The sequence below is a fragment of the Watersipora subatra genome, chromosome 11, assembly GCF_963576615.1.
Source record: "Watersipora subatra chromosome 11, tzWatSuba1.1, whole genome shotgun sequence".
NCBI lineage: Eukaryota > Metazoa > Bryozoa > Gymnolaemata > Cheilostomatida > Watersiporidae > Watersipora > Watersipora subatra.
In genome coordinates, this window is record NC_088718.1 from 25,006,685 (window position 1) to 25,031,925 (window position 25,241).

Here is a 25,241-nt window from a genome sequence, read left to right on the forward strand (position 1 = left end):
TGTGAAAATTTACAATTCCAAGAGTCCACGATCAGAATGACAAAAACCTTTTTCCAACAGGCTATTGAAATCACAGTACTGGTCATGAGTCCTGCATCACAGCCATTTACATATGGAGAGCTGTCTTATACTAACAGTGTAGTCAACATTCTTAAAGCTGGTTCACGGTATACCACCGTATCTCGTAGTTTATGCCGCAATAATTCAATTTAATGTCGATGATAATGACAATGTTCACACTATCAAAAACCCATCCGAGTTTGCATCAGCGAGTACTCTGTGACGTAGTGTTCTAGTTAACCCTTTTAGTTTTTCTCAAAAGAACATCTTCGTTTTCTTGTGCTTGAATCAAATGCTAGTCTTGCAGCAACTATCATAAATGGAACTAAATAGATCACACTATCCGCGACAGCGAATTACCATCATCAAAATAGTGCACATTGCACAGATTGTCGTCGATGCTCGGCAAAATATCGGAGAAGTTTGACAGCTACAAACTTTCCAGACATAGTCGTGATGCTTCATCGATGCTATCTATTTACGGTGCACATAGTCAACAATAGGATGAAACACCAAAAGGACGAAGCCGACATATGAAGATATAGTGTGAACCAGCCTTTAATTAGAAACTGCAACAGACAACGATATAATAACTGCATGACTGTTAACAATATATTATTATTATAATAATCCAAGAATTGAGCTGGTTAAGTCCTGCAACAAAACATTTTGCTAAAACCGATAAACCGAACTTCACAATCGTTGCAAATTGATCAAATATGTGTGACCTAAAAGTTGAAATTGTTGACATTTCATTTTATCTTACAAGCTCTTCGAGAAAAATAAGCTATGGGTCACAGCCTAAAAACTATAACTGTGTTACACTACTGTAGATTAAGATTTGCAGTTGATTAAATATTGCTACATAATCTTTTTCTGGCTATCACACTTGATCACAACAACAACTACAATGCAGTTCGTTTAAACAATTTTTGATTATTTTAAACTGGGCAGTGTAATTGAGCAATTATGTTTTGTGTTTCTGTTTTGTCATTTGCGATGAGTAAAATTTGGATTGCCGACTGATGTCTATATATATGTATATAATTGGGTAATCTTTATGTTTCTAATGCAGCTAAAAATGAGAAAATTTGCGAATGATGCTTTTGCTGACCCAGACAGTTGATTACACCTTCTGCTACACTCCTACCAAAAATTCAGAGTAAGATTTTATAGAATATCAAACAAACTACTGCTTCAATGCACTTTATGTTGTAGCTTCTTAAAACATACTCTTCGAACTGAAAATGGAATCACTGATTTGATATCCTGTGACTACAGTAAACATCTCCGAAATTTATCTGATGATATATGAACGATAAGAACGCAAGCATTGCTTACCTGGATTTGTATGCGAACTCATAACATAATATTGCTGAGGGAATGTCAAAACTGAAGTTGTAATCTGGCCACCTGGAAACGTCTGCAAACACAACCTATACACGTGCTTAACTGCACCTAGTGTACCCACACCAACACACGCTGTAATAATTGTTAAGAATACAGCTCTACGTATAAAACAGTAACTCCTATAAATTATGTAGATCACACACGCATGCACACACATTCACAATATAGCAATTGCTAGAAAATAGGGCTATATCACTGATTGGCTGTTTAGTTTGAAAATAGATCACACGCACGCCCGCACGCACACACATACTAGCCGTAAAGTGATTGCTATTTTAGAAAGGTAAATAAGGGTACTTTGGCTTGAGTTGTTGAACAGACATAAAAATCAACATAAAAGCCACGTGTAATCTTTAGAAACTAATGGCTGTTGGTAAGGCATCTACATTAAAGTTATATACATTTACTAACTGTGTTACCTGGCATTGTCTGGGTATTAAAAACAGCCTATAAACAATGATAAGTAATGAGAGTTGCCTGCTACTTAATATTAGCCTGGCACAATGCCAATGCGTAATTTGAGTAAGCGTACTAATTCGAGCTACCCTCTCGGTGATGTTAGGCAATCACCCTGTGTAGTACGAAAAGCCATCGGGTACTTTCTCCTATATAGCAACACACATCGCTAGTGAAGTGATCAAGATCATGTGGCTGAGTTGGTACGTTGTCTGACTAGTGAACCAGAGGGTCCGAGTTTAAACCTTCTGCGATGCGGATTCATTATTCCAAGATATCAAAATCAATAGCTAAACATTCCAAAAACAAAGGACAGACTTTGAGAAATATATTTACAGCACCCTCACCAACTAGTTTAAGATGTGATTGCCTCAAAAAAGTCTATCAAATGAATTTAAGACAAATAAAAGGCTAAAACATCGGCTACGATTCAATGTAACTTTTGTCTTAGTAGACTAACCCTGTCTAGAAATGTAAGCGCTTGAATGAGATCATTTTTTTGAAACGCTCAGATTCACGCGAGTGCTTTATTCGTGACGTATATAGTAAACATATATGAAAATAGTCTATGAGCGATAAAGATAAGATCGCTTCTTTAGCCAATCACCAGCACAAAAATTTTATATGGGTCGTAATAAATTTTATCGCTCATAAAACGCGTTGTCTGTGATCTCGAAGACTCTCGTCGTTAAGGATTTAACTCAATTACTAATTCGCGCCGTCCACATCTTTATTTAGTTTACTGAATTAATTGACACCGTTAATTTACTGAATTACTGCATCAACACATTTTATTGATGAGCAACAAAATTGTAACAATGCTTCCAGTTCAAGTGAAGGTGCCTAAGAGTTTTCTGAGCATCAGATGGTTAAAAGTTTGCTTGCAACGAAATGCACATTACAGTTATTTGGTATCAAAAGGTTCACCATGTCTTACTCTGCTGTGTTGTAGTTGCATATAATGTGGAAATGTGATTACAAGCTCTTAAAAGCTAAAAAACGAACAGTTAATTTTAGCCATCACAGAAACGCTGTAAATGATAACTCTTAGCAAAAACGGCACGAACTAACGCAGTGGAACAAGATGGCTTCTGTTTACACTCTCATGAAACCTAATTAAAAGTGGGCAATAACGATACATGTACAGAGAAATTTGTGAATGAAAAGACAATATTCTATGCATAACGCTTACTCGAAGTAATATGTATATAGAAATACCTAAAACACTATAATAAAACCAGGCAATTTCTCACTTTGTTAGTTTTAATTGAGTAGTTTTACATTGACAAACTTTCCTACAGTGTTTCAATCAAATACATACTACTATAATATACCTACATATAGACAATAGTTACTACAGTATAGCGTTTCAATCAAATACATATTACTATATACCTTTACATAGACAATAGTTACTATGGTGTTTCAATCAAATACATATTACTATACAAATTTATATAGACAATAGTTACTACAGTGTTTCAATCAAATACATATTACTATATACCTTTACATAGACAATAATTACTATAGTGTTTCAATCGAATACATATTACTATACACCTTTATATAGACAATAGCTACTATAGTGTTTCAATCAAATACATATTACTACAGTAATACTTCAACTTACGAGTGCTCCAACGTACGAGAAACTTGAGATACGAGCCAGCATTTACGCAAGTTTTAGCACTAACATACGAGCCATATTTGAGATACGAGCACGTAAGTCAGTTGCCAAGAATGCCGGAGGTGTTTTATGACAACAGCATCACTCTGTATTTTTTAACTGCACAGGTTATACTTTTGTACCGTGTTTTTGTGCACGCTTTTCAGTGCAGAATTATGTGAATTAAAAGTACTGTGCGTAGACCGAAAGTTTGCCAGTAAAATGACAAATAATGCAAAGAAAAAGCAAATGATAACAACTGATATTAAACGGAAAATTATTGAAAAATATGCGAAATGTGTATGCATGATTGAGCTAGCTCAGCAATATGACAGAAATACATACACAATTATCAAACAGAAGGATTATATTCAGGGCATTTAGCTCGCAAAAGTACTAACCGTAGTTTCTAAACGGCGCGGCGATCTTCACCACCGCTGATGGAGAGACCGCTCAGGCATTGGATATAAGATAAACAATTGGCCGGTGACAGCATAACTGAAACGACGCTATTTGAAAAGGACGTTGCTATCTATCAAAACTATAAAAATAGACATTCGGACAAGTTGGCTAGTGGTCGTGCATTAAACCTTTGTGACGACACCTGTGTTCGTCCTAATCGCGACATGTTAAAAGGGCGACAAAGGCAAACGTCCTTAGATGGGTTCATCTTAAAACGGCCGGCTAGTCGTGAAAGCGAAACAAAGGAAAAATTAGCTAACTAGCGAGAAACTTCAGACTATGAACGCCGAAGAAATTTTAATTACGTTAAGTTAAAAATGAAAGTTTGCTTTTAGATTTGCTTCTAAGTTTGCCTTTTAAGACTTTGATAAAATCCAAATTTATCAAAGTCAACTGTTGTAATGAAGGATAGCTTATATATCTCTCTCTTGCAAATGCTAGCGTTAGCTGCTATTGTATGTATTTAATGTTACATTTTAATTTAACACATTTCCTTGCATTATTTTTTTTTGTTGCTTTTTGAAAGCAAGTGGTAAGTTAGGACAATAACCAACATGTTCTTTCTGTTACAATATCTTGTTTTGAGTGTTTTATTTGCATTTTACAGAGTATGGAAACCAACAAATATATATTTAATTGTTCTATATATAAATAAATTGCACCAACATGCGAGTAAATTGACATACGAGCTCAGTCTCGGAACGCATTAAGCTCGCAAGTTGAAGTATGACTGTATATACCTTTACATAGACAATAGTTACCATAGTGTTTCAATCAAATGCATATTACTATATACCTTTACATAGACAATAGTTACTATAGTGTTTCAATCAAATACATATTATTATATACCTTTGCATAGACAATATTTACTATAGTGTTTCAATCAAATACATATTACTATATACCTTTACATAGACAATAGTTACGATAGCGTTTCAATCAAATACATATTACTATATACCTTTCCATACACAATAGTTACTATGGTGTTTCAATCAAATACATATTATTATATACCTTTACATAGACAATAGTTAATATTGTGTTTCAATCAAATACATATTACTATATACCTTTACATAGACAATAGTTACGATAGCGTTTCAATCAAATACATATTATTGTAAACTTAAATGCAATAAATCATAATTAACTCCTTGTTTCACCTCTTCACAAAAAAGATTAATATTGTGCTGCCTATTTCCGACTGTTGCATCCATGTTTTTGTTATCACGGGACATCCTGGACCTCTTGTTGCCCATTGAACCGCGTGGAGACTGAAATAAAAACGAAAAACATTTAGAGTAGAGACCAGCATTGCAAACGTATGCAAACGACACTACACAACTATGCCGTGTTTGCATAGCTAGACAACAAGACAACTAAGCAAAACCTTTAATAAACAACTAAAAAAGATAAGGAATTATACCATTATACAAACCATGGAAAAATTAGAAGAAGTTAGCGGTGTTTAATTCTCCAAATGGAGTAGAGATCAGCATTGCAAATGTATGCAAATGACACTACAACTACACCATGTTTGTATAGCTAGAAAACAAGACAACGAAGTGAAACCTTTAAAAAACAACTAAAAAGAGAGTAAGGAACTATATCATTATACAAACCATAGAAAAGTTAGAAAAAAGAGGCCTCTGATCAGTTTTGGGCTATAAAATAACCTACCATATAAGATTATTTGTGTACTAATAATACAAATTAATAACAATACTAATTATGAAGTAGAAATGTACAGAATAAATGATAATTCAATCCAACATACGCTGCTTGGTTTGAAGTATTCGGGGTTTAAGTCTCTTTTGCCAACCGACAAGGCGGGCAAGGATCGACCACTGTATGTGATTTCTTGAAGAATGGCAGAACCTAGTCCATCGGGCTTAACTTGTGATAGATTGGCCTCTTTCAGACTCATTAGAAAATCTCTTGTGTACGTCTTCACTTTACCATTATCAGACTTTTGTTCTACGATGAAAGGCTTCTATTATTAGTGACAAATTAAATAGAATCTGTTTTAGTCAAAAGATCCTCATGTGACCTCAAACCACCCATAAAACTCTCTACATACCGTTGTTCCAGATATTAACTAACCTTCAGATAGTTTGATAAAGATATTATCTATTCATTAAAATATCATCAGCACTGATGCTTCAACAATTCTCCACTAAACCACTTAGGGTACTAAACAAAACACAGTCAATGGAGTCTAGCCCAAACTTTCACCATGTTGGCCACAAAACAGCAGATAGTACAAGCTCAATTGCAACGGATGCAAATATTTTGGCTTTATTGGATGTTGTAAAAAATAACAACTAATTAATCAAATTCTTCACAAGACGTTCAGTGCTAATGGGCAGAATACAAAATACAGGATACAATTTTTATTGAGAAAAATGTAGAGCAATCTCTACACAAGTTATAGTATTGGTTAGTATTTGGTATCTATGGATACAGACAAGCTTCTAACATGGTTTCAGGTTATATAAAGATTTCCAAAGCACCAAAACTACTACTGTTTAACAAAGTGCCTTTTTTGAATGATGAACATCTTGGTTTAGGCACCTCCCAGACAAATACATTGCTGATATTTGATAAAGATCTTTAGATAATTATTTTTTAGGCAGACAAATAGCGATGGATACAAAAGGCAGACATACCGAGCTAAATAAACTCAAACGACATAAACTTGTAAACTTTATACTACCACCACCTACACTTGTTGTTTTCAAATCCATTTGACATTATACTTTCAACTACCGGTAAACCCAGCAATGCTTGAGACTTATAAGATTTTTAATCAGATGGACTGCAGATGGGCGTTGAAGAGGCTGATTCTGAAGAACCCGACGGAATTTTAAAACCAAACATTTTGATCAACTGGCAGAAGATATGGGCATATGAAAGTGAAGTTTGGAAGAAACAGGCATAAAATCTTCGCCATGCATAGCGCTTGTGTGGACTAACAGACAGACATTGTAAAAGCGAGATTGATTAATATAGACTATCATACCTACATGCAGGCCGTTATTCCCTGGGGCGGCTGAGTGGCCCCAACTTTTTAGTAATTTTTGGCGGCTGGCTACGTACTATGAATTGCGATCTAAGCTCATCCGCTTGGAATTTCCAAGTTGGAAATTCCAACAACTAATCTATTAGCTACTAACATTCTATATTGTCTCCGTGGTGATCTCGCCAAATGAATGAGTGAGTCTTTGTTAAGACTTGCAAACTGAACTTTATTGCTTATAGTGGGAGTGAAAAGAAGACCCCCAAACTTGCATTTTCACTAATTTTCAGGCTCACTAATCTAGTAATGGTTTTCCCTGCCACTAATGCAATGAGTGAGAGATCCTTTTCTGTATTGAAGCGAATCAATACATCAACGAGGAGCACTATGGAGCAGGCTCGGTTAAATAATCTTCTTATATTACACATATAGAAAGATGTTGAAACAGATACAGAATCAGTTGCGAAAGATTTCTGTCATGGACACATTGACAGAACTAGAGCTATTGCAATAAAGAAGTAATAGCTCTTGTTCTGTCAATGACCTTTACAGGAATCTGTAGTGTCACGAGTTTTATATTTTTCGTTGAATAGAGAAAAAGTTTTGCCTACTATGAACCATAAAGAATATATTTATGTAGATTTTGATGCTTATAATTGATTGCATTTAGGCACACCTTGACGGTTGTTGATGCTTAAAGGTTGACTTGCAACAAAATTCACATTACAGTTATTTGGTATCAAAAGATTCACCATGTCTTACTCTGTTGTGTTGTAGGTGCCAAATATGTGGAAATGTGATTACAAGCGCTTAAAAGCTCAAAAACGAACAGTTAATCGCAGCCACACGAGACAGCCATAGTTTGGATTCTTTTTCCAAAATGGCTCAAATGTGACGTAGTTGTGAGAGATGGTTTCTGTTTACACTTTCATGCAACCTTATTCGTCGAAATATTTTCACAAATATACTTCACGCATTCAATAAAACCATGTCTATTGTTCTTACGCATCTGTTTTATCGTCATTGTAATGCTGTGACATTTAGCAGTGATATCTTATAACTTACCGTTAAAATTCATTTAATTTTTTAACCTTACCTCGAAGGAGTTCATATTGTTGTCTGATAATCATGACGAGCCTGTTGGTCACCTGTGATAATCGAAAAGTGCTGCAAAAATTATTTGCGAAGTGTTGGGTCACATGATCAGATTACGACTTGCTGATTAGACTAGGCCGAAATAAAACTGTAAAGTAGTGAGCATCTACATTGTATATTTGATACGGGGTCTTCGGCAAAACCTGAAGTGTTTGTCATAAACTAGTGCTACGATAAGTTTTATATTGAGCTTTTTATTGGCCTTTCAATTCACGTGAGAACATACGTGACAAGATAATAATCAAATTTCATGGCTACGTCATCGAAATAAAGAGATTCCAATCTATGGCGGCTCTTCATTTTTGAGCTTTTAAAAGCTTGTAATCACATTTCCACATATTTGGCACTTACAACACAACATAGTAAGACGTGGTTAATCTTTTGATACCAAATAACTGTAATGTGAATTTTGTTGCAAGTCAACCTTTAAAAGGTCCAGAGCTCCGGGGCGCTGCCCGAACCCCGTTGGGGGCTTACACCGCCCCCAAACCCCAGGTGATCATAACTACTCACCTAACATTTGCAGCCCCAACTTGCAACCAGGGAATACAGGCCTGCCTACATGTAACATCTCAACTTTTGTTCCCATTTTTTCCTCCCCGTAAAAACTATGAAACAGCTTCATAGATGTTAGCTCATAGGTTTATGAATTCCTTCAACTCCTTTTCGCCTTTTTATCTTATTACTATCCACCATTCATACTTTACGAATCACTACATTGCTTGAAAACAAAAGATCTAATGCGGAAAGCACTGATTAGCATTATTCGGAGAACCGTAAAAACGGCTAATGTGTAGAACAGTGAAAACATGCACAGATTCAAAAACAATGTTTAGACAACCTTATCACAACTTCATTCAAATGTCGAGAAAGATATTTGCTCAGTCATGTTGTATGTCAGAGATTTTAGATGTAGAAGTAATAATATGTCAAGGTTTGACTGTAGGTATGAACTATATGATAGAATGGCAATATAAGCACTGAAAGTCCTACCGACCAGTGCAGTTAGCGGAAAACTATGAGAAGGAATGCTCTTGGATGCTTTTGCAGGAGAGGATACTACAGGATTTGGTTTCTTCTCCTTATTTTCTGTGACCGGTGGAGTTGTGGGTAGAGGTACGGAGGGAACAACAGGAGCTAGGGGTGGCATGAGTTCCCTATCGGACAGTGTAGCCTTCAAAAATGGTTCCTGCAAATTAAAAGCTGCAACTGCAAGGCTATGACAACTAAAACATAAAAGAATGATAGGAATCGGCAATGCTCCATCCCATAAATGCATTGAGAACTTAACAAATACAATTGCGATCAGTAGGAAGACTGACTTTTCAGTAACTTTAAAACTTAAGCAAACATTTTTCATATCTCATTCATACTTTTATAGACAACACGACATCAACTATTTATAGAGACATCATGACATACTACTTATATAGAGAACATGCCATCAGCTATTTTTAAAGACATCCTGATAACAACCACTTTTATAGACTACACGACATCAACTATAATAGTACCATAGTTACTTGATCATCTGCCATTTTGATCATTGAATCATAGGATCACAATTAATTAGTAATCACAAATCATAGTATTAACATCAAACACTACTCAATGATCAAAGCATTATGAACCTCTACATAGACATTAGTTACTATTGTGTTTCAATCAAATACATATTACTATATACCATTATATAGACAATAGTTACTATAGTGTTTCAATCAAATACATATTACTATATACCTTTAAATAGACAATAGTTACTATTATAGTGCTTCAATCAAATACATAATACTATATACCTTTACATAAACATTAGCTACTATAGCGTTTCAATCAATACATATTACTATATACTTTTATATATACGATAGTTAGTATAATAGTGTTTCAATCAAATACATATTGCTGTATACTTTTACATAGGCAAAAGTTGCTATAATGGTGTTTCGATCAAGTACATATTATTATATACCTTTACAAAGACAATAGTTACTATAGTGTTTCAATCAAATACATAATGCAATATACCTTTACATAAACAATAGTTATTATAGTATTTCAATCAAATACATATTACTATATACTTTTATATAAAGAATGGTTACTATAGTGTTTCAATCAAATACATAATACTATATAACTTTACATAGACAATAGTTACTATAGTGTTTCAATCAAATACATATAACTATATATCTTTACATAGACAATATTTACTATAGTGTTTCAATCAAATACATATTACTATATAATATTTAAATAGAAGAATAAAACTGAAGGCTATGTCAAAGATGGAATAACTCTTCAGTTTAATAAATCAGAGTAAAATAAATCAGCTGTAAAGAACAATAAAACAGAATTAGAAATACACTCTAAACTCTACTTATAGTAATCCACAAACAAAGGCTCCTTGTCCTATATACTAAAAATATACTAACAAAATATACTAACAATAAAATGTCTTCTTAAATACTATGTATAACCTTTTGGTACAAACCTGCTAAAGCTGTGCAAATATGGTGAAGAAACTTAGTCAGTGGAAACCAATTTCAGCAAATAATGGTATATTTTCTGTGCAAAAGCTTATTTTATTACCCATGCAATGCTGGGTATCTAGCTAGTTAGTAATGTTTGTGATATTCTAACAGCTATGTCCAAAAATATATGATGGCTTCACAAGCAACACTTTCTAGATACAATGGTTTCTACATATAATGGTTTCTACATACAATACTTTCTACATATAATGGTTTCTACATATAATGGTTTCTACGTATAATGGTTTCTACGTATAATGGTTTCTACATATAACGGTTTCTACATATAACGGTTTCTACATATAACGGTTTCTACATATAACGGTTTCTACATATAACGGTTTCTACATATAATGGTTTCTTAATACAATGGTTTCTACATATAATGGTTTCTACATATAATGGTTTTTACATATAATGGTTTCTACATATAATGGTTTCTACATATGATGGTTTCTACATGTAATAGTTTATACATATAATGGTTTCTACATATAATGGTTTCTACACATAATGGTTTCTACATATAATGGTTTCTACATGTAATGGTTTCTATGAATCCTTCGTTTTTTTGACGTCATCGATTTGTGTGCACATGCGCTTGATCTCGGAAATGCCGCCATATTTGTAGACAGGCTAGCAACATTATTATTATCTTTGTGTACTCTCATTCATGTTTTAATAATATTTCTAGTATCATGTCGAGTTTACAGACGGTTCCCTACTTACGAAGTAGTTACAAAAAATTGTACATACGAACGTATGTACCGTTGTTTGTAACTCTATTAACTTTCGAGTTATTTGTTAGAATTTTACATACGTATTGTAAAGGGATTTGCCGGCCCTTACTTGGCACGATCTATACTACTAAATAAAGAGAAGAGAGTGCGTGTAATTTCATTCAGCTTTTAATTAGTGAAGGAGATTTCACTAGCCGAGGCGCGTACGTGATCTGCTCTGCTCAACTAAATGAGCGCACTCATTTATATAGAATAATATCAACCATTCCGGCTAACGGCAAACGGTAAGAACACCGGCTAACAAGGTGAATAAATAGGACCGCTAGCGGTTGGTATGACAACAATATAAGTGACAATAAGTGATAGTGTTATGACGGTATATCAGATATAACAATAGCATAACGAGTGAAACAACGATATAGTTAACGGACAACACATACAAAAAATAAGACAACAACGATAAGTGATAGCGTAATGATTAAAACAACAATATAATAAAAAGGACAAGACATACAATAAATAAGAAATGCAGTGTCATGGCTCGGCGTCCACCAAAGTATTATCTCCATTTTATTAAATATTTTTTTCAGTACAAACCAATACAGGTTACTTATACAAGCCCTAAACATACTTATATAAACCTTCAATATACTTATATAGGCCTTAAACAAATTATAATACAAAATATAGCACTGAAGCAACTTACGAACAAATTCACCTTACGAACAATCGTTCGGAACGTAACTCGTTCGTAGGTTGGGAACCGTCTGTATATCGGGATTCTCTAGAAGCTAGTGTTCAGTAGCGCGATGATAAAAAAACCAGCGACATAAGTGGATTGGATCCGTATTCCATTGCGAAGAAAGACTTAAACAACGACAAGGAATCCTGACCTCATATAACCACCGTTGATTTAGTGGAGGTTTTAATATTTAGGAAGTCTTACTATACGACAGATGAACACCGAATTTACAAGTCTCTGGAAGCATATAAACTTTTTCAGGACGGGTGGATCAAGGAAATCCTACACAAAGAAATCAACTCATTTCATCTTCTGAAAGCGAAGGTAAGAAAAATTGTCATCATGTTAAAATGGTGATAAAAATAAACGGATTTTCCTAGACCTGAAAATGTGTTAAGAATAATGAGTTATCACTTGCAGCATAAACTAGTATTTTTTATATTTTATGTCACACTGATAATTCATGTCAGCGAACAAAGGATTTGACACAAAAAAATGTCCTACGTTTGCTCACTTTATTTAACGATCATATCTAAATTTAAAAGCTGTTAGTGAGACTAACGTTTGCTCATTTCTACGAGTTTCGGAGCAAGCATGAACTATATTAGAAAACCTTTAGGCCATGAAATGAAGATGTGATGCATTATAAAAGTTACTATAAAATTACTAGAGTGTTCTTGTTTGAAACTAATGTACACTTTCAAAGGAGCTTTGCATACTGACATGTGTGTGCGTGTGTGTATACGTATGTTTATATATGTATATGTACATGTATGTTCAGGCACTCATATTGATAAATTATCTCTCCAATTTAATGTTGAATTTAGATGTCAAGTTATAGTTGATTCATTTTGATGCTTTAGGTCTATCATTCAATGCGGATCCGGGACAAACCTTTGGAGCCCTGGGTTATTGTTAGCAGCAAAGGGGGCATAAGGAGTGATCACTGCACCTGCATGGCTGGATTGGGGGAAGCCTGTACTCATACAGCCACCTTATTGTTTGCGGCTGAAGCATGGTCAAAAATTAGACAAGAAGCATCAGTCACAAATGTGCCAGCATACTGGATGTATGCTGGCATGTATGATGATGTGGACTGAATACTTTTGTCATGTTTACAAGTATTCACGGCAAAATTTATAAATAATTTATGTAAAAGAAATAACTCGCTAATGGAATATAACAGAAATACAAAGAGAAATTTGTTACTGCTTAATATTTCTCGTGTTAATTCTTAATTTTAATATTAGTTGCAGCATCTGCACAAACAAATAAGAGACATCAACTTTCAGTCAGCATCAAAGAAACGAGAAACCAGCAAAGTTTCAACAAGCAGTCCCTACATATCAAACTTCCCTTTTCCCACGAAACGGGAAATGCAAAGTGCATATCAGCGCCTGCACCGAAATGGAAAACGGGCCGCAGCTTTAACTATCGCGGAAGGATATGCTGATTACTTTCAGCCCAAGACTGTTACGGGAGACTGGCCCATTGACCTGAAAACTATACATAATACAGATCTCGTAAGTACAAAATTTGACGACGTGTTGACACATGGAGACAGCTTAGACATTAGCATCACTTCATCGCAAGCCGCATTTGTAAAGACAGAGACTCGTGACCAGTCCAAGTGTAAGAATTGGCTGAAATACAGAGTTGGCCGCATTACTGCTTCCAATACATACCAAGTTGTACATACAAGCACAAAGACACCGTCAATATCTGTGTATAAATCAATATGTCAGCCAGTGCAGGTCAGCAATGCAGCCCCGGAATGGGGAAAGAAAGAGCCGCTAGCCAAGAAAAATTATCTGAGTTTAGTACAGAGTAAACATCAGGGTTTTACAATTCTGGAACGTGGCCTGATATTAAACCCAGACTATCCTGAATTTGGAGCAACTCCAGATGGCCTCATCAGTTGGCCCCTACAGCACGAGATTTAGTAGTGATATTGTTATGCCATTGTTGGTAAATAGGAAATTAAAACGGAAATCTGTATATAATTATCAAGTGCAGACACAATTGTTCTTGACAGACCGCCAGTATTGCGATTTTTTTGTTTGGAGCCCGTTCGGCACTCGTATGGAACGAGTTCATCAGGATAAAGAGCTGTGGTCTGTCATTTGTCATAAGAGACGCGAATTTCATCGGAATATAATTATGCCCAAGTTGGTATGTGTTTTTTTCTTGTAGCATAACCGCCAAAAAATTGCCTACATATTGTATTTGTGGCGGTGTAGATGATGGCCGTCGAATAATAGCTTGTAATAATGACAACTGTAATATTGTTTGGTTTCATATGGCATGTGTGGATATGAAAAAAGGCTCTGGCAAAGGGAAGAAATCGTTTTGTAGCAATTGTACCAATGCAAAATAAAATCTTCCTTAAAGGTTGACATGCAACAAAATTCACATTACAGTTATTTGATATCAAAAGATTCACCATGTCTTACTTTGTTGTGTTGTAGGTGCCAAATATGTGGCAATGTGAATACCAGCTCTTAAAAGCTCAAAAACGAACAGTTATAGCAGCCACACGAGACCGCCGTAGTTTGGATTCTCTTTCCAAAATGGCTCAAATGTGACGTAGCTGTGGCAGATGGTTTCTGTTTACACTTTCATGCAACCTTATTCGTCGAAATCTTTTCACAAATATACATCACGCATTCAATAAAACCATGTCTATTGTTTTTACGCGTCTATTTTGTCGTCTTTGTAATACTGTCACTTTTAGCAGCATTATCTTATAACTTACTGTAAAAATTCATTAAATTTTTTAACCTTACCTCGAAGGAGTACATATTATTGTCTGATAATCATGCCGAGCCTGTTGGTCACCTGTGATAATCGAAAAGTGCTGCAAAAATTATTTGCGAAGTATTGGGCAACATGATCAGATTACGACTGGCCGATAAGACCAGGCCGAAACAAAACTGTAAAGTAGCGAGCATCTATATTTGATACGGGGTCTTCGGTAAAGCCCGAAGTGTTTGTCATAAACTAGTGCTACGAAAAGTTTATATAGAGCTTTTTATTGGCCTTTCAATTCACGTGAGAACATCACGTGACAAGACAACAACCAAACTATCATGACTACGCCAGAAAAATAAATATATTCCAATCTACGGCGGCGTTTCGTTTTTGAGCTTTTAAGAGCTTGTAATCACTTTTCCACACATTTGGCACCTACAACAGAGTAAAACATGGTGAATCTTTTGATACCAAATAACTGTAATGTGAATTTTGTTGCAAGTCAATCTTTAATCTACTACAATTATTTCAAAAATACAATATCAGTTAGACCATGAGTCTCATATTTCCTTGTGATGTAGGGTGCAATAACTCTGATCCTGGAATTGTTACCTAGCAATTTCACGCATAATTCATTTTAATCGCTGTTCACTGCACTCATTTTAAAAATGAATTTGTTTTTAATTTAAGGTATAGTTTAAATTTGACTCAATTTGTTACTATGATTGGTAATGCAACCAATTTACAAATCGAATGGTTAAATTTGGTTAAATTTATATATAATCTAATATGAACATGAAATAATTTGGTAGTTCAATTATGAATGCAATTCTTATGGAAGGCAAGTAGGTAATAACATTCATAGCAGAGCAAAAACTAAACCAATGAACTAAGAATTGTGTCAGTGTCTCATGTAACTGCGAATAATATGTACATCTTTATTGGTCAATCTGCAAGATAACACCAAGTGTGAGAAAAATAGATAGTTGAACTAATTAAAACGCACATATTTCGTAAAAGGTTTGTTAATTATAATAATTGTCTACTAATCAAAGGGGACCACTAATGGACACAGGTTGGTGAAAAAACAGCAGAAATGCACAATTTTATCAATAGTGGGAACAATTTCTCCATCTATAAGCTTTAGGAAGTCTATAGGTGTTGTTCCATCTATAATATCAAATTTTTGGCATACAAGACCGATTACTCGTTCGACATGAATGCGAACATTAGCAATTTTACGAGCTGCCTTTACATCTATAGGATGTAGCTGGGATTTGCCTTTAGTAAAAGCCGGAATGGCTAATTCAGCTTGATAAAGGCTTACACTCTCTTCTATTGTAAATCCTCTGTCAACCATCACTACGTCGCCTGGCAAAAGATTCTCCAAAATTTCAGATTTTTCAGTTTTATGTTTATCCGAAGCGCGCCCACCTCAACCGGTAAAAATAAAAGTTATGGCAACCTGTGGGGTAATACCGATCAAATATTTTACTGAGTGATAATGTTTATAATTTGAATATGTATACACTTTGCTGAGTGGGGCACTCGGTTTTTCAATTTTCAACTCGAAACAATCTAAAATTACAGCGACTTTCTTAGCAAAATATTTTCTGAATGACATCGGTATTGATACTCGCCAACATTATCTTTCGAACCATTTCACAAAAAAACTTAGTCTGACATACAAAAGATCGAGTACAGAATGAAAGCGTTTTTGAACAGTCGATAGTGATACATTAAGTTGATACGCTATATCTTGAAAACAATACCGGTAATTTAATCTGAGCTTAATCAGGCATAGCATTAATTGATTTTCCTTTGAAAGACATTTTGACAAATTACCCAATTGGTTTTTTATTAAATTAAATACAACTTTCAGTTTCCAAATCAGGCAGTCCTGTATAAAAAACTACAATTTTTTTTTTTCAAATGTAGAAACACTATAGTCTTTTTATTGAAAATTTATGCTTCTAGCATGCATCAGCCTCTAATAGATGGGCCTTAATGTCATTTTCAATTTTTTCAATAAAATCTAATGTCATATTTTTTTGAGTAGCTGCCTCAGTAGTAGATACGAAACTGTCAGTTTGTGTCCCTCTTTCACATGTTGTAGTTACCAATTCTGCAGGTGCTTCTAGATTTTCTTTTATATGTGAGGCATGTGAACTCGTTGCATTGTCATGTTCATGGACGATGTTTTCATCGGCAAAGCGAGGGTTCTTGAGAGCTAACAGCGATGATATGGCATCCGCTTCTTTTCTTTTGCCTACCCGTTGTTTGCTACGATGATACCTTGCATGCGATGGCTCTGGCATAGTATCTACGTGCCCCAAAGCAATCGTTGGTAGCCATGACGGATTATTTCGGTCATGCAAATATGCATTTTTACCCATAACAGCCAAAACAAACTGCATACTGATGATACGTTAACCGTATATACACACACATAAAGATGGATATATATATGAGCAATCTTTATTGTGGTAATCAATAGTCATATTTGACAATATGTTTTCCACAAGGTACCACAGCAAGTAAACTAACTGAAGAGCGGTGTACAACAAAAAAATAAAAAAGAACACAAAGAAACTATAGTCTAACTAAAAACTAGTAATTAGTCTTACTAATATAATAATGTTGGAACTTAATGCATAAAATATGTAAAACGCAAGCTTGAAGATTGATATGAGTATTGTTTAAATAAAAAGTGGATAAATAATAGCTCTGCGAAAATAGTATGCATATCTATGACAACAAATTTCTAGTTATGAAAACAATGTATAATACAAAAATGTTAAAATAGGTAAGGCTATATGGTGAATAGTATTATTCGTCAGAGGATAGTAGGTGTAGTTTAAGTTTTGTTTTAAAAGATTGCAGAGGAAGAGTTCTTAAATGAGTGCAGAGGTTATTAAATGAATTTAGCAGGTTACTGTTGCGTTTGATGTGGTTTATGACACTAGGTAATTTAAATCTGTTCCTGGTTTTGTGACCATGGTTTACGGTTTGAAAGCTATACCTGAGATATTTAGGGCAGTTATCTGGAGTATTGAATGAGCAGTGAGGCAGGTAAAGTAATGTGATAGCTTAGGTAAGGGAAGAACACCAGTAGTGCTTGTTATTAAGTTGGTAGGTGGTAAGTGATGGTTTTTATGAGGTGTGTTTAGGTCTTTGCATATAAGTCGTAAAGCTCTTTTTGTAAAATAAATATTGTGTTGGTATATTTTACAGGTGTTGTAGGGTAAAACAAATGTAGGCCATATATAAGAACAAGAATGGATAAAATTATAGTAATATAGTCTGGCAGCATCAAAGTTCATAAGATGACGAATGTCATAAAATAAACGTAGTTACATGATATTTTATTTGAAATGAATGAGATGTGGTCTAGCCATGATAAAGAGTCGTTGATGATAAAGCCAAGTAGTTTAGAAGTAAATTGTCTTGTTAGGGTACTGTCGAATATAGAAATTGTCAGAGGGAAATTCAATGATAACACATCAGTATAATTAAACGTACATATACAAGTTAATGTCTAAGAGATAAAAATTCAAGGACAACACATCAGTATAATTAAACGTACAAATACAAACTAATGTCTAAGAGATAAAACTGCTTCCTGCTATAAAATGAACTAAGCACCTATCTCCAACAAAGTGTGTTGAACAAACGCGTGTTCTGTCCCATCTATCCTCTGATGTGATATCTCTTCGACAGATTGCTGCCTTCCAAAGTCGTCTTCGATCTTCCGATAATTTCTTTGTTTCTTTTTCTTGATGCAGAATAACTTTTGGCACCTTAAAATATTGAAGATGACTTTCTCTGTTGCTGCGGTTGGAGCAACCAAAGACGCCGCAAATTACTGGCATTTTAACTTTAAAATTAATTGCAGAAGCTTCACGTTTTCAACGGTACAAGTTGTCTATAAAGATGGCGGACTGCGCTAATTCACAGTCCCGCGCTCACGGAATGACGTCACGAAAAAAACGAAGAATAATGGTTTCTACATACCCTACAGGATTAAAGTATTCGTTGGGTATAAAAATTCGTGATTTCGCGAGCAGTCAATTCCGCGAATTATTAAATTCCGTGAATAACTAGTTATAATTTTAATCACAAGGGAGAATAACTACTGCATCAAACTAAAAACTAGCTGCTAGGCTAGTTTTTAATATAAATACTCAACGTAGTTGAGTTCCAAAACATATTTTAAAATCATTGCCTGGGCTTTGAGCTAACATCATTGCCAATGCATCACATTTCTTTACAAAATTATTCAATTATTATTACAATTATTATTTCAATTATTCAAAATATGCAGAATAGCGTCATCGCAAAAATAGCCGCTAGGCAGAAGTACTAAACGTAGCCAAGTTCCAAAACTTCTTTGGAATCATCGCCGGGCTTCGAGTTTTATTGCCATTGCATCAAACTTCTTTACAAAATTATTCAAGGTTTTCACAAGTTATTCGGCATGGCTTCGTCATCGCAAAAAAATCTCTCCTAGTCTTTTTAAATTGAAATCAACCCCATCAATCTCTAATACTGAAGTTGAGGATGATCATGATTCTGATCTGGACATTTTGGTATATATTTGATTTGCAGAACAGATACGTTTTTCCATAATTAACTGCATTAGTTAGTTCTTTTGTTTAAAAACTGATCGCTTTCATTAAATACTTTAGCTATTGTTTTTGTACTTCCTTAGCACTTGTTAATATTTTTTCTTTTTTGTGTTTACTGCAGATTAAGAATGAAACAACCTACTCCGGTTATGAAAACTAGAGACAAATAGTAATATTCATCAAGGGAGGAATATTGGCAGAGAAGCAACCAGTCAACCTAGACCCCTTCATCAACAACAACTCTTTGATATCGATGCAGCAAACATGATTAAATTATATATTTTATTTCATGTATAGATATATTATAATTTATTACAAACTTGAGTGTACAAATAAAATATTTCAAATACAAATAAAATATTACAAACGGTGAATGGAGTGAATACAGTTTAGTCTATATGGCGGTTGTCTAGAGCAATAAAATTAAACTTATACTCTTGATAAGTGAATACTAGCGTGTAATGGTGCTCTCTGACTAGTTATTTTGGTAATAGCAGCTCTATATCGCTGTCACTGTCTTGGGTAGATGTTGAAGGCAATTCTCGCGCTTCTACATGGCTGGTAAGGAAGTTATCATCAGAACTCTCCTCGTGGCTTACTACTGCAAAGTTCTGCAGGTTAGCCAAAGATTTGTGCTCGTAAAGGCGTTTTTTTTCCTTTTTTAAAACAGATATATTCTCCTCGTAAGTAGCTGCGGTCACTTCTACCTCAATTTCCAGAATTCCCTGAATTATTCGTGATCTTCTAAGAATGACATATAACACCCTTGCAGTATTGTGCTTGCGTGTATGGTGAAAGATCTCTCTCTCTCTCTCTCTCTCACACTAAAACAAATAATGAAGCAGTAGGGATGGGAAAAATAAATATTGCGTTTAACCGAAGAACCAAAGTAAAATTCAACTAATTTAGTAAATGGATTTGAAAAAAATCATTACTTACCACAAATTGTTGGTTCATCAAAGGCCTCCAAATTAATGAATATTTGTAAAAACCTCTGAACGGAGCGAAAAATTTATAGCTTAGCTGTCCAGCCTTAGCACGATCCACCCGTAGTTGTAAGCTAAATAGAAAACGAAACACGCAATGCGCACATGCGTAGGGTTAACTCTATTGGAAGACGTAATAGAGTTAACTCTTCATAGAGAGTAGCAGTTTTCAGCCGCGAATAAATTAATCCGCGAATATGCATGAGATGGCAATTTTCGCGAAATATAACTCCGCAAATTAATTAATCCTGTAGGGTATAATAGTTTCTACATATAATAGTTTCTACACATAATGGTCTCTACATATAATGGTTTATACATATAATGGTTTGTAAATACAATGGTTTCTACATATAACGGTTTCTACATATAATGGTTTCTACATGTCATGGTTTCTACATATAATGGTTTCTACATATAATGGTTTCTACATATAATGGTTTCTACATATGATGGTTTCTACATATAATGGTTTCTACATATAATGGTTTCTACATATAATGGTTTCTACATATAATGGTTTCTACATATAATGGTTTCTACATATAATGGTTTCTACATATGTTGTTCCCACATATGAAACTCAAATTCCCACTTCATTAAAGACAAACCTCAAAATCATTTACAGACAAACCTCGAGATAGTGAGTTGGGTTTAGCTTGATTGTCAATCCCTCCTTCAACCATTGTAAGAACTTGCTAACAGACTTGACAGCATTTTCATTATTGCTACATTTCTCCCAATTAAGAAATGATTCATCAGTAATAAGGTCATTTTCACTAACAGCGTAACACAGATCGGAAAACAGATCTACAACAGAGACAATTTTCAATAAGAACATTTTAGAAACTGCAACAATTTCCTGAATGCAGCCATCTTATAGACAAAGGGTTACCAGCATACTAGCCAAATGAAATGAATGAGAAAAATGTACATTATAGGAAGGTGTGCCAAGTGATGTTTCAGATAAAAGAGAAAAAGATTATATTTGGAAGGGAACTGGCATGACGGCAGGTTAAATATAGAAGCCAGTGATGAGAGGAATTCATAGAACTCTCTTTATGATTCCAAATCATGAATACAAACTTAAACTATAAAAACGAAATACTGAATATATTGGCCTATTGCGTAAATAACTACCAATACATAATACGAGAATAAACAATTAGAGATAAGCACGCACGCACGCACACACACACTAGTGGCTATAATAGCCAATATTATGGCAATTCCAATCAAAGCTCGTGTTCGAAAACAAGAATGATTGATTGCAAGAATGGTTGCTTAAACTTACTAGCCGGGTGCTGTAATTTAGTCATTAAATTGTCAAGGGCTGAGAGAGCAGCCAACTCCCTGTTGGCCTTACCATCATAGTACTTGCTCAACAATGGTATCTTTGACTTGAATTTCGACTCATTCAAGCTTCCGTTTGCTGTAAAACACAACAATATCAGTAATGATTGCAGGCTGTGAGAAAGAAAAATTATACATATGAGAGAAGATAAAAAGACAGTTAATAAATCCAGTAACTATAACTTACCGATGCATGATTGAACAACTGAAGTAGTCAGAGATCCAATAAAGACATTATCATCATACATGTCAAGAGACAATTTAGAGTCTATCCAGGCAAATACAGATTCATTCTCTGAACCTTCCAACATAAACTTGTTTAGCTGAGCAGCAACATAAGATGGCAGAAGGTCTGTTGAGGATTGAGCCTGTGGCTGTGTTGATAGTGTATATTCCAACTTCTGTAAAGCAAAGTTAACCATGAAATTAAATTAGAAAGCCCATGTTTTTACAGCTAATGACACAAACCAAACAAGATTTAATGTAAACCAAAATGGGTATTCAATGCAGAAGATATAAAGCGAATAACACGACAAAAACATTTGTCGTGTTATTCGCTCGAAGTCGGGTCAGTTAAAAACTGTGTTTTTTGAACCCCAACTGAGCTGTAGAAATGTAAAGTACTTTCTACCTGCATAATAAACACTTACATGAACCTCGGCACACACTGATGATTAGCCCACATAAATAGTAGAAACCGAGAAACTTATAAAGCTCACATTGCTTTGTATAAATTCATCTCGATCCTCTCCCTCAGTGAGAAACTTTGACCAGTCTAGTTTACTTTCAGCCCATCGCTTGCCTATCTCCACGTGACCCTGCAGCATGCATATTCAATATATTTTACCACCATCTCTCCAGTTGTCAGTAGCACACAGAAAACTTGTTAGTCATCGCTGTTTTGCAAAAACAAGTACAGCATACTGTGAAGGACTGAACCAACTAAGAATAATTCGGAACAGAATAAGGATCGTGAGAGTATCTGCGAGTTATACGAGTGTGTAGAGGTTTCAGGGTTTTTGCCTCATGCACAAGAAACAGTGAGTCCCTCACTGACTAATTACACAGGAGTGTATAAAAACAATCCTTATTTTCTTCCTCGTTTAGCAATCTATATTTCTATTGGATAAAATGGAGTAGTGCAGCCTTAAGATGCTAACATTAGCAAGGCCGCTGCTGAAGTTAAAACTACTTCGTTGGTGCAAATTTAATCCTCAAGACTTAGTAAGAGATAAAATACTTCATGAGAAATTGATCTCCATACCATTGTTTAGTGAGCTTGATTAATCATCAAAGAAGATGATCTTGTCAAAGCAGTTAAAAATAAATTAGCTGAATACCAATAGAAGCTTGAAAGCAAAGGGGGGCCATGCAGAAAACCCGCTGAACTAAATGAAACTTACAATATTGTGACTGGCTTCTTTGAGTACTGCAGCTGCAAGCACAGATGCCTTTCCTATGCTCATCAGAGGATTACATACGGACACTAAGCGGTCAAGAGGGACGGAAGCCGTGGTGAACATGGGAGCAATCAATTCACCAAAGTACTGCCATACATTCGGTATATCTATGGCAAGGTCATCGGCGAACTCTAGCACTGCCCCTAGACCTTTAATGTGGGCATCTAATGGCAACAGTTTGTGTTTGAGTAACTCGGCGAGCATTAAGCCAGTTCCCCTTCTAGTCTGAGTTGACCTCTCCAAGGTGTGGTTGATGGCGCACTCTGTCATCAACATCATCTCGTTCTGTCCTGCTAGCTTCTCTCGGACAATCTCCAGGACTTCCTGTAAAAATATTGCTTGTCTTATAGCTTACAAGTTCTCAGAAATAAACCATACTGCAAGCTGTAGGAGCAATCTCATTCTTACATAACAGCAAAGCATAATAGTAGCTAACCCTGCATCCACACCTTTATATCATTGTTATGTAGATATTCATCAATAATGGATTTCATCTTTGTATCCCAGTCTTTTCTCTTCATCTGTTTGACCGCCCTCGAGATCGAATGGGCGATACCACCACTTACCACAGCCCCAGTGGGAGTGGGAGTGGGTGTACGCATGTTTCGCCCTTCCACACTGTTTTCTCTAGAATTTAGTCTAGGTTCCCATGACAACTGCCTTGTCATCTCAACAGTGCTATTTCTAAAACAAATTTAAAGAAGTTATCATTCTATGTTTTTCAAGTGTACATCGACCACATCTTCACAAAATATTGATCACTCACTGCTCTACCGGAAAATACAAATGGTCGGATTTCAGATAAAAACGACATAAGGTGCAAACTTTTACTGAGAAATAACAAACTTGCAAACAGCTATGCATTGAAGGAAATCGGTGTGTTACATGAGATGTAGGGCGACTGAGCTATGCAAGACTGGCAATCATCAAATAAACTAACTTCGTTTGCATTGAGCCTTGTGGGTTGCTCATTCCCAGTACGCCAAGACCACCACAACCCCTTGATTTAATTCCACTCCTATTTGATGACATCCTGTTACCAGAATGGCTTCTATTGGCTTTTGTCTCCCGGTCTGTGAATGTCTGTAATATACCGTACAATGGTGTCGACAAACGATGCTCAAAAGGTTACCTCTGGGTAAAACTACACAAATCAAAAATAATAGTATAGCCATGAAAATTCAATTAATGTTGAACATGTACAAATGATTACATCCTGGTTTACACAACAATGAAGATACCACAGTAAAACTTATGGCGCTTTTGCATGCAAAAAAAGTTCAGAAATTATTATATATAAAACCCTCACACATATATAACATCCTTTGTACATTTACTTCAGAACTTTAGGAATAGTTAAATATTGACCAATATTGATAGAGAAAAGCATGACGCATTAGAGTGATGCAGCTTATAGTACCTATGGTCAATTGATTATTTCCACTGCAGAGACTGGTAGCGCAGATTAAAAATCCAACTCACTGAGAATCTATTGGACAAAACTGCAGACTTCTCTTCCTGCTGAGGAGTGTTTTTTCCAAAATCTGAACTACCTCGACTCCAACCATCAATGCCTTTGGCTGGGCCTAGCTGCAATTCTTTATCACCACCAACCATCTTTTGAATACTCAACTTATGCTTGGTTGGGTCAACACGCTGAGCACTAGTCTTCACACGACTCCAACTATCATGATCATCTGATCTACATTTGTTACTGTTAATAGTATAGGATAAAGAAACCAACAGATATTACTAACATAATAACTTGATCATGTGCAGTATGGTTGTTACTGTTAATAGTATG

The 25,241-nt window shown here is 35.1% G+C and overlaps 1 protein-coding gene and 1 pseudogene across 1 annotated transcript; both read right to left on the minus strand.

Annotated features, from left to right (window-relative positions):
* Positions 1–586: 586 nt before the first annotated feature.
* LOC137407901 (eukaryotic translation initiation factor 4 gamma 3-like) lies at positions 587–25,054 on the minus strand. The gene is made up of 13 exons (XM_068094284.1): positions 24,920–25,054; positions 24,378–24,520; positions 23,887–24,121; positions 23,381–23,761; positions 22,697–22,795; positions 22,165–22,378; positions 21,919–22,056; positions 21,259–21,434; positions 9,231–9,426; positions 5,841–6,040; positions 5,227–5,337; positions 1,402–1,483; positions 587–629 (listed from the first exon to the last, which is right to left on the minus strand). The coding sequence occupies exons 1-13, from the start codon at positions 25,052–25,054 to the stop codon at positions 619–621; spliced, it is 2,121 nt and encodes a 706-aa protein (XP_067950385.1). The 3' UTR covers positions 587–618.
* On the minus strand, positions 16,056–18,882 carry LOC137408641 (uncharacterized; annotated as a pseudogene).
* Positions 25,055–25,241: the final 187 nt, after the last annotated feature.

What these genes read in the sequence shown, in the direction of transcription:
- LOC137407901 (XM_068094284.1), bottom strand. Translation starts at nt 25,054, where the DNA reads ATGGTTGGTGGTGATAAAGAATTGCAGCTAGGCCCAGCCAAAGGCATT. An exon ending in ATGAATTTATACAAAGCAAT is followed by an intron (nt 22,379 to 22,696) that starts GTGAGCTTTATA and finishes TTTGCTTTACAG; the next exon opens with AAGTTGGAATATACACTATC. An exon ending in ACCCAACTCACTATCTCGAG is followed by an intron (nt 9,427 to 21,258) that starts GTTTGTCTGTAA and finishes TTTAATTTGCAG; the next exon opens with GAACCATTTTTGAAGGCTAC.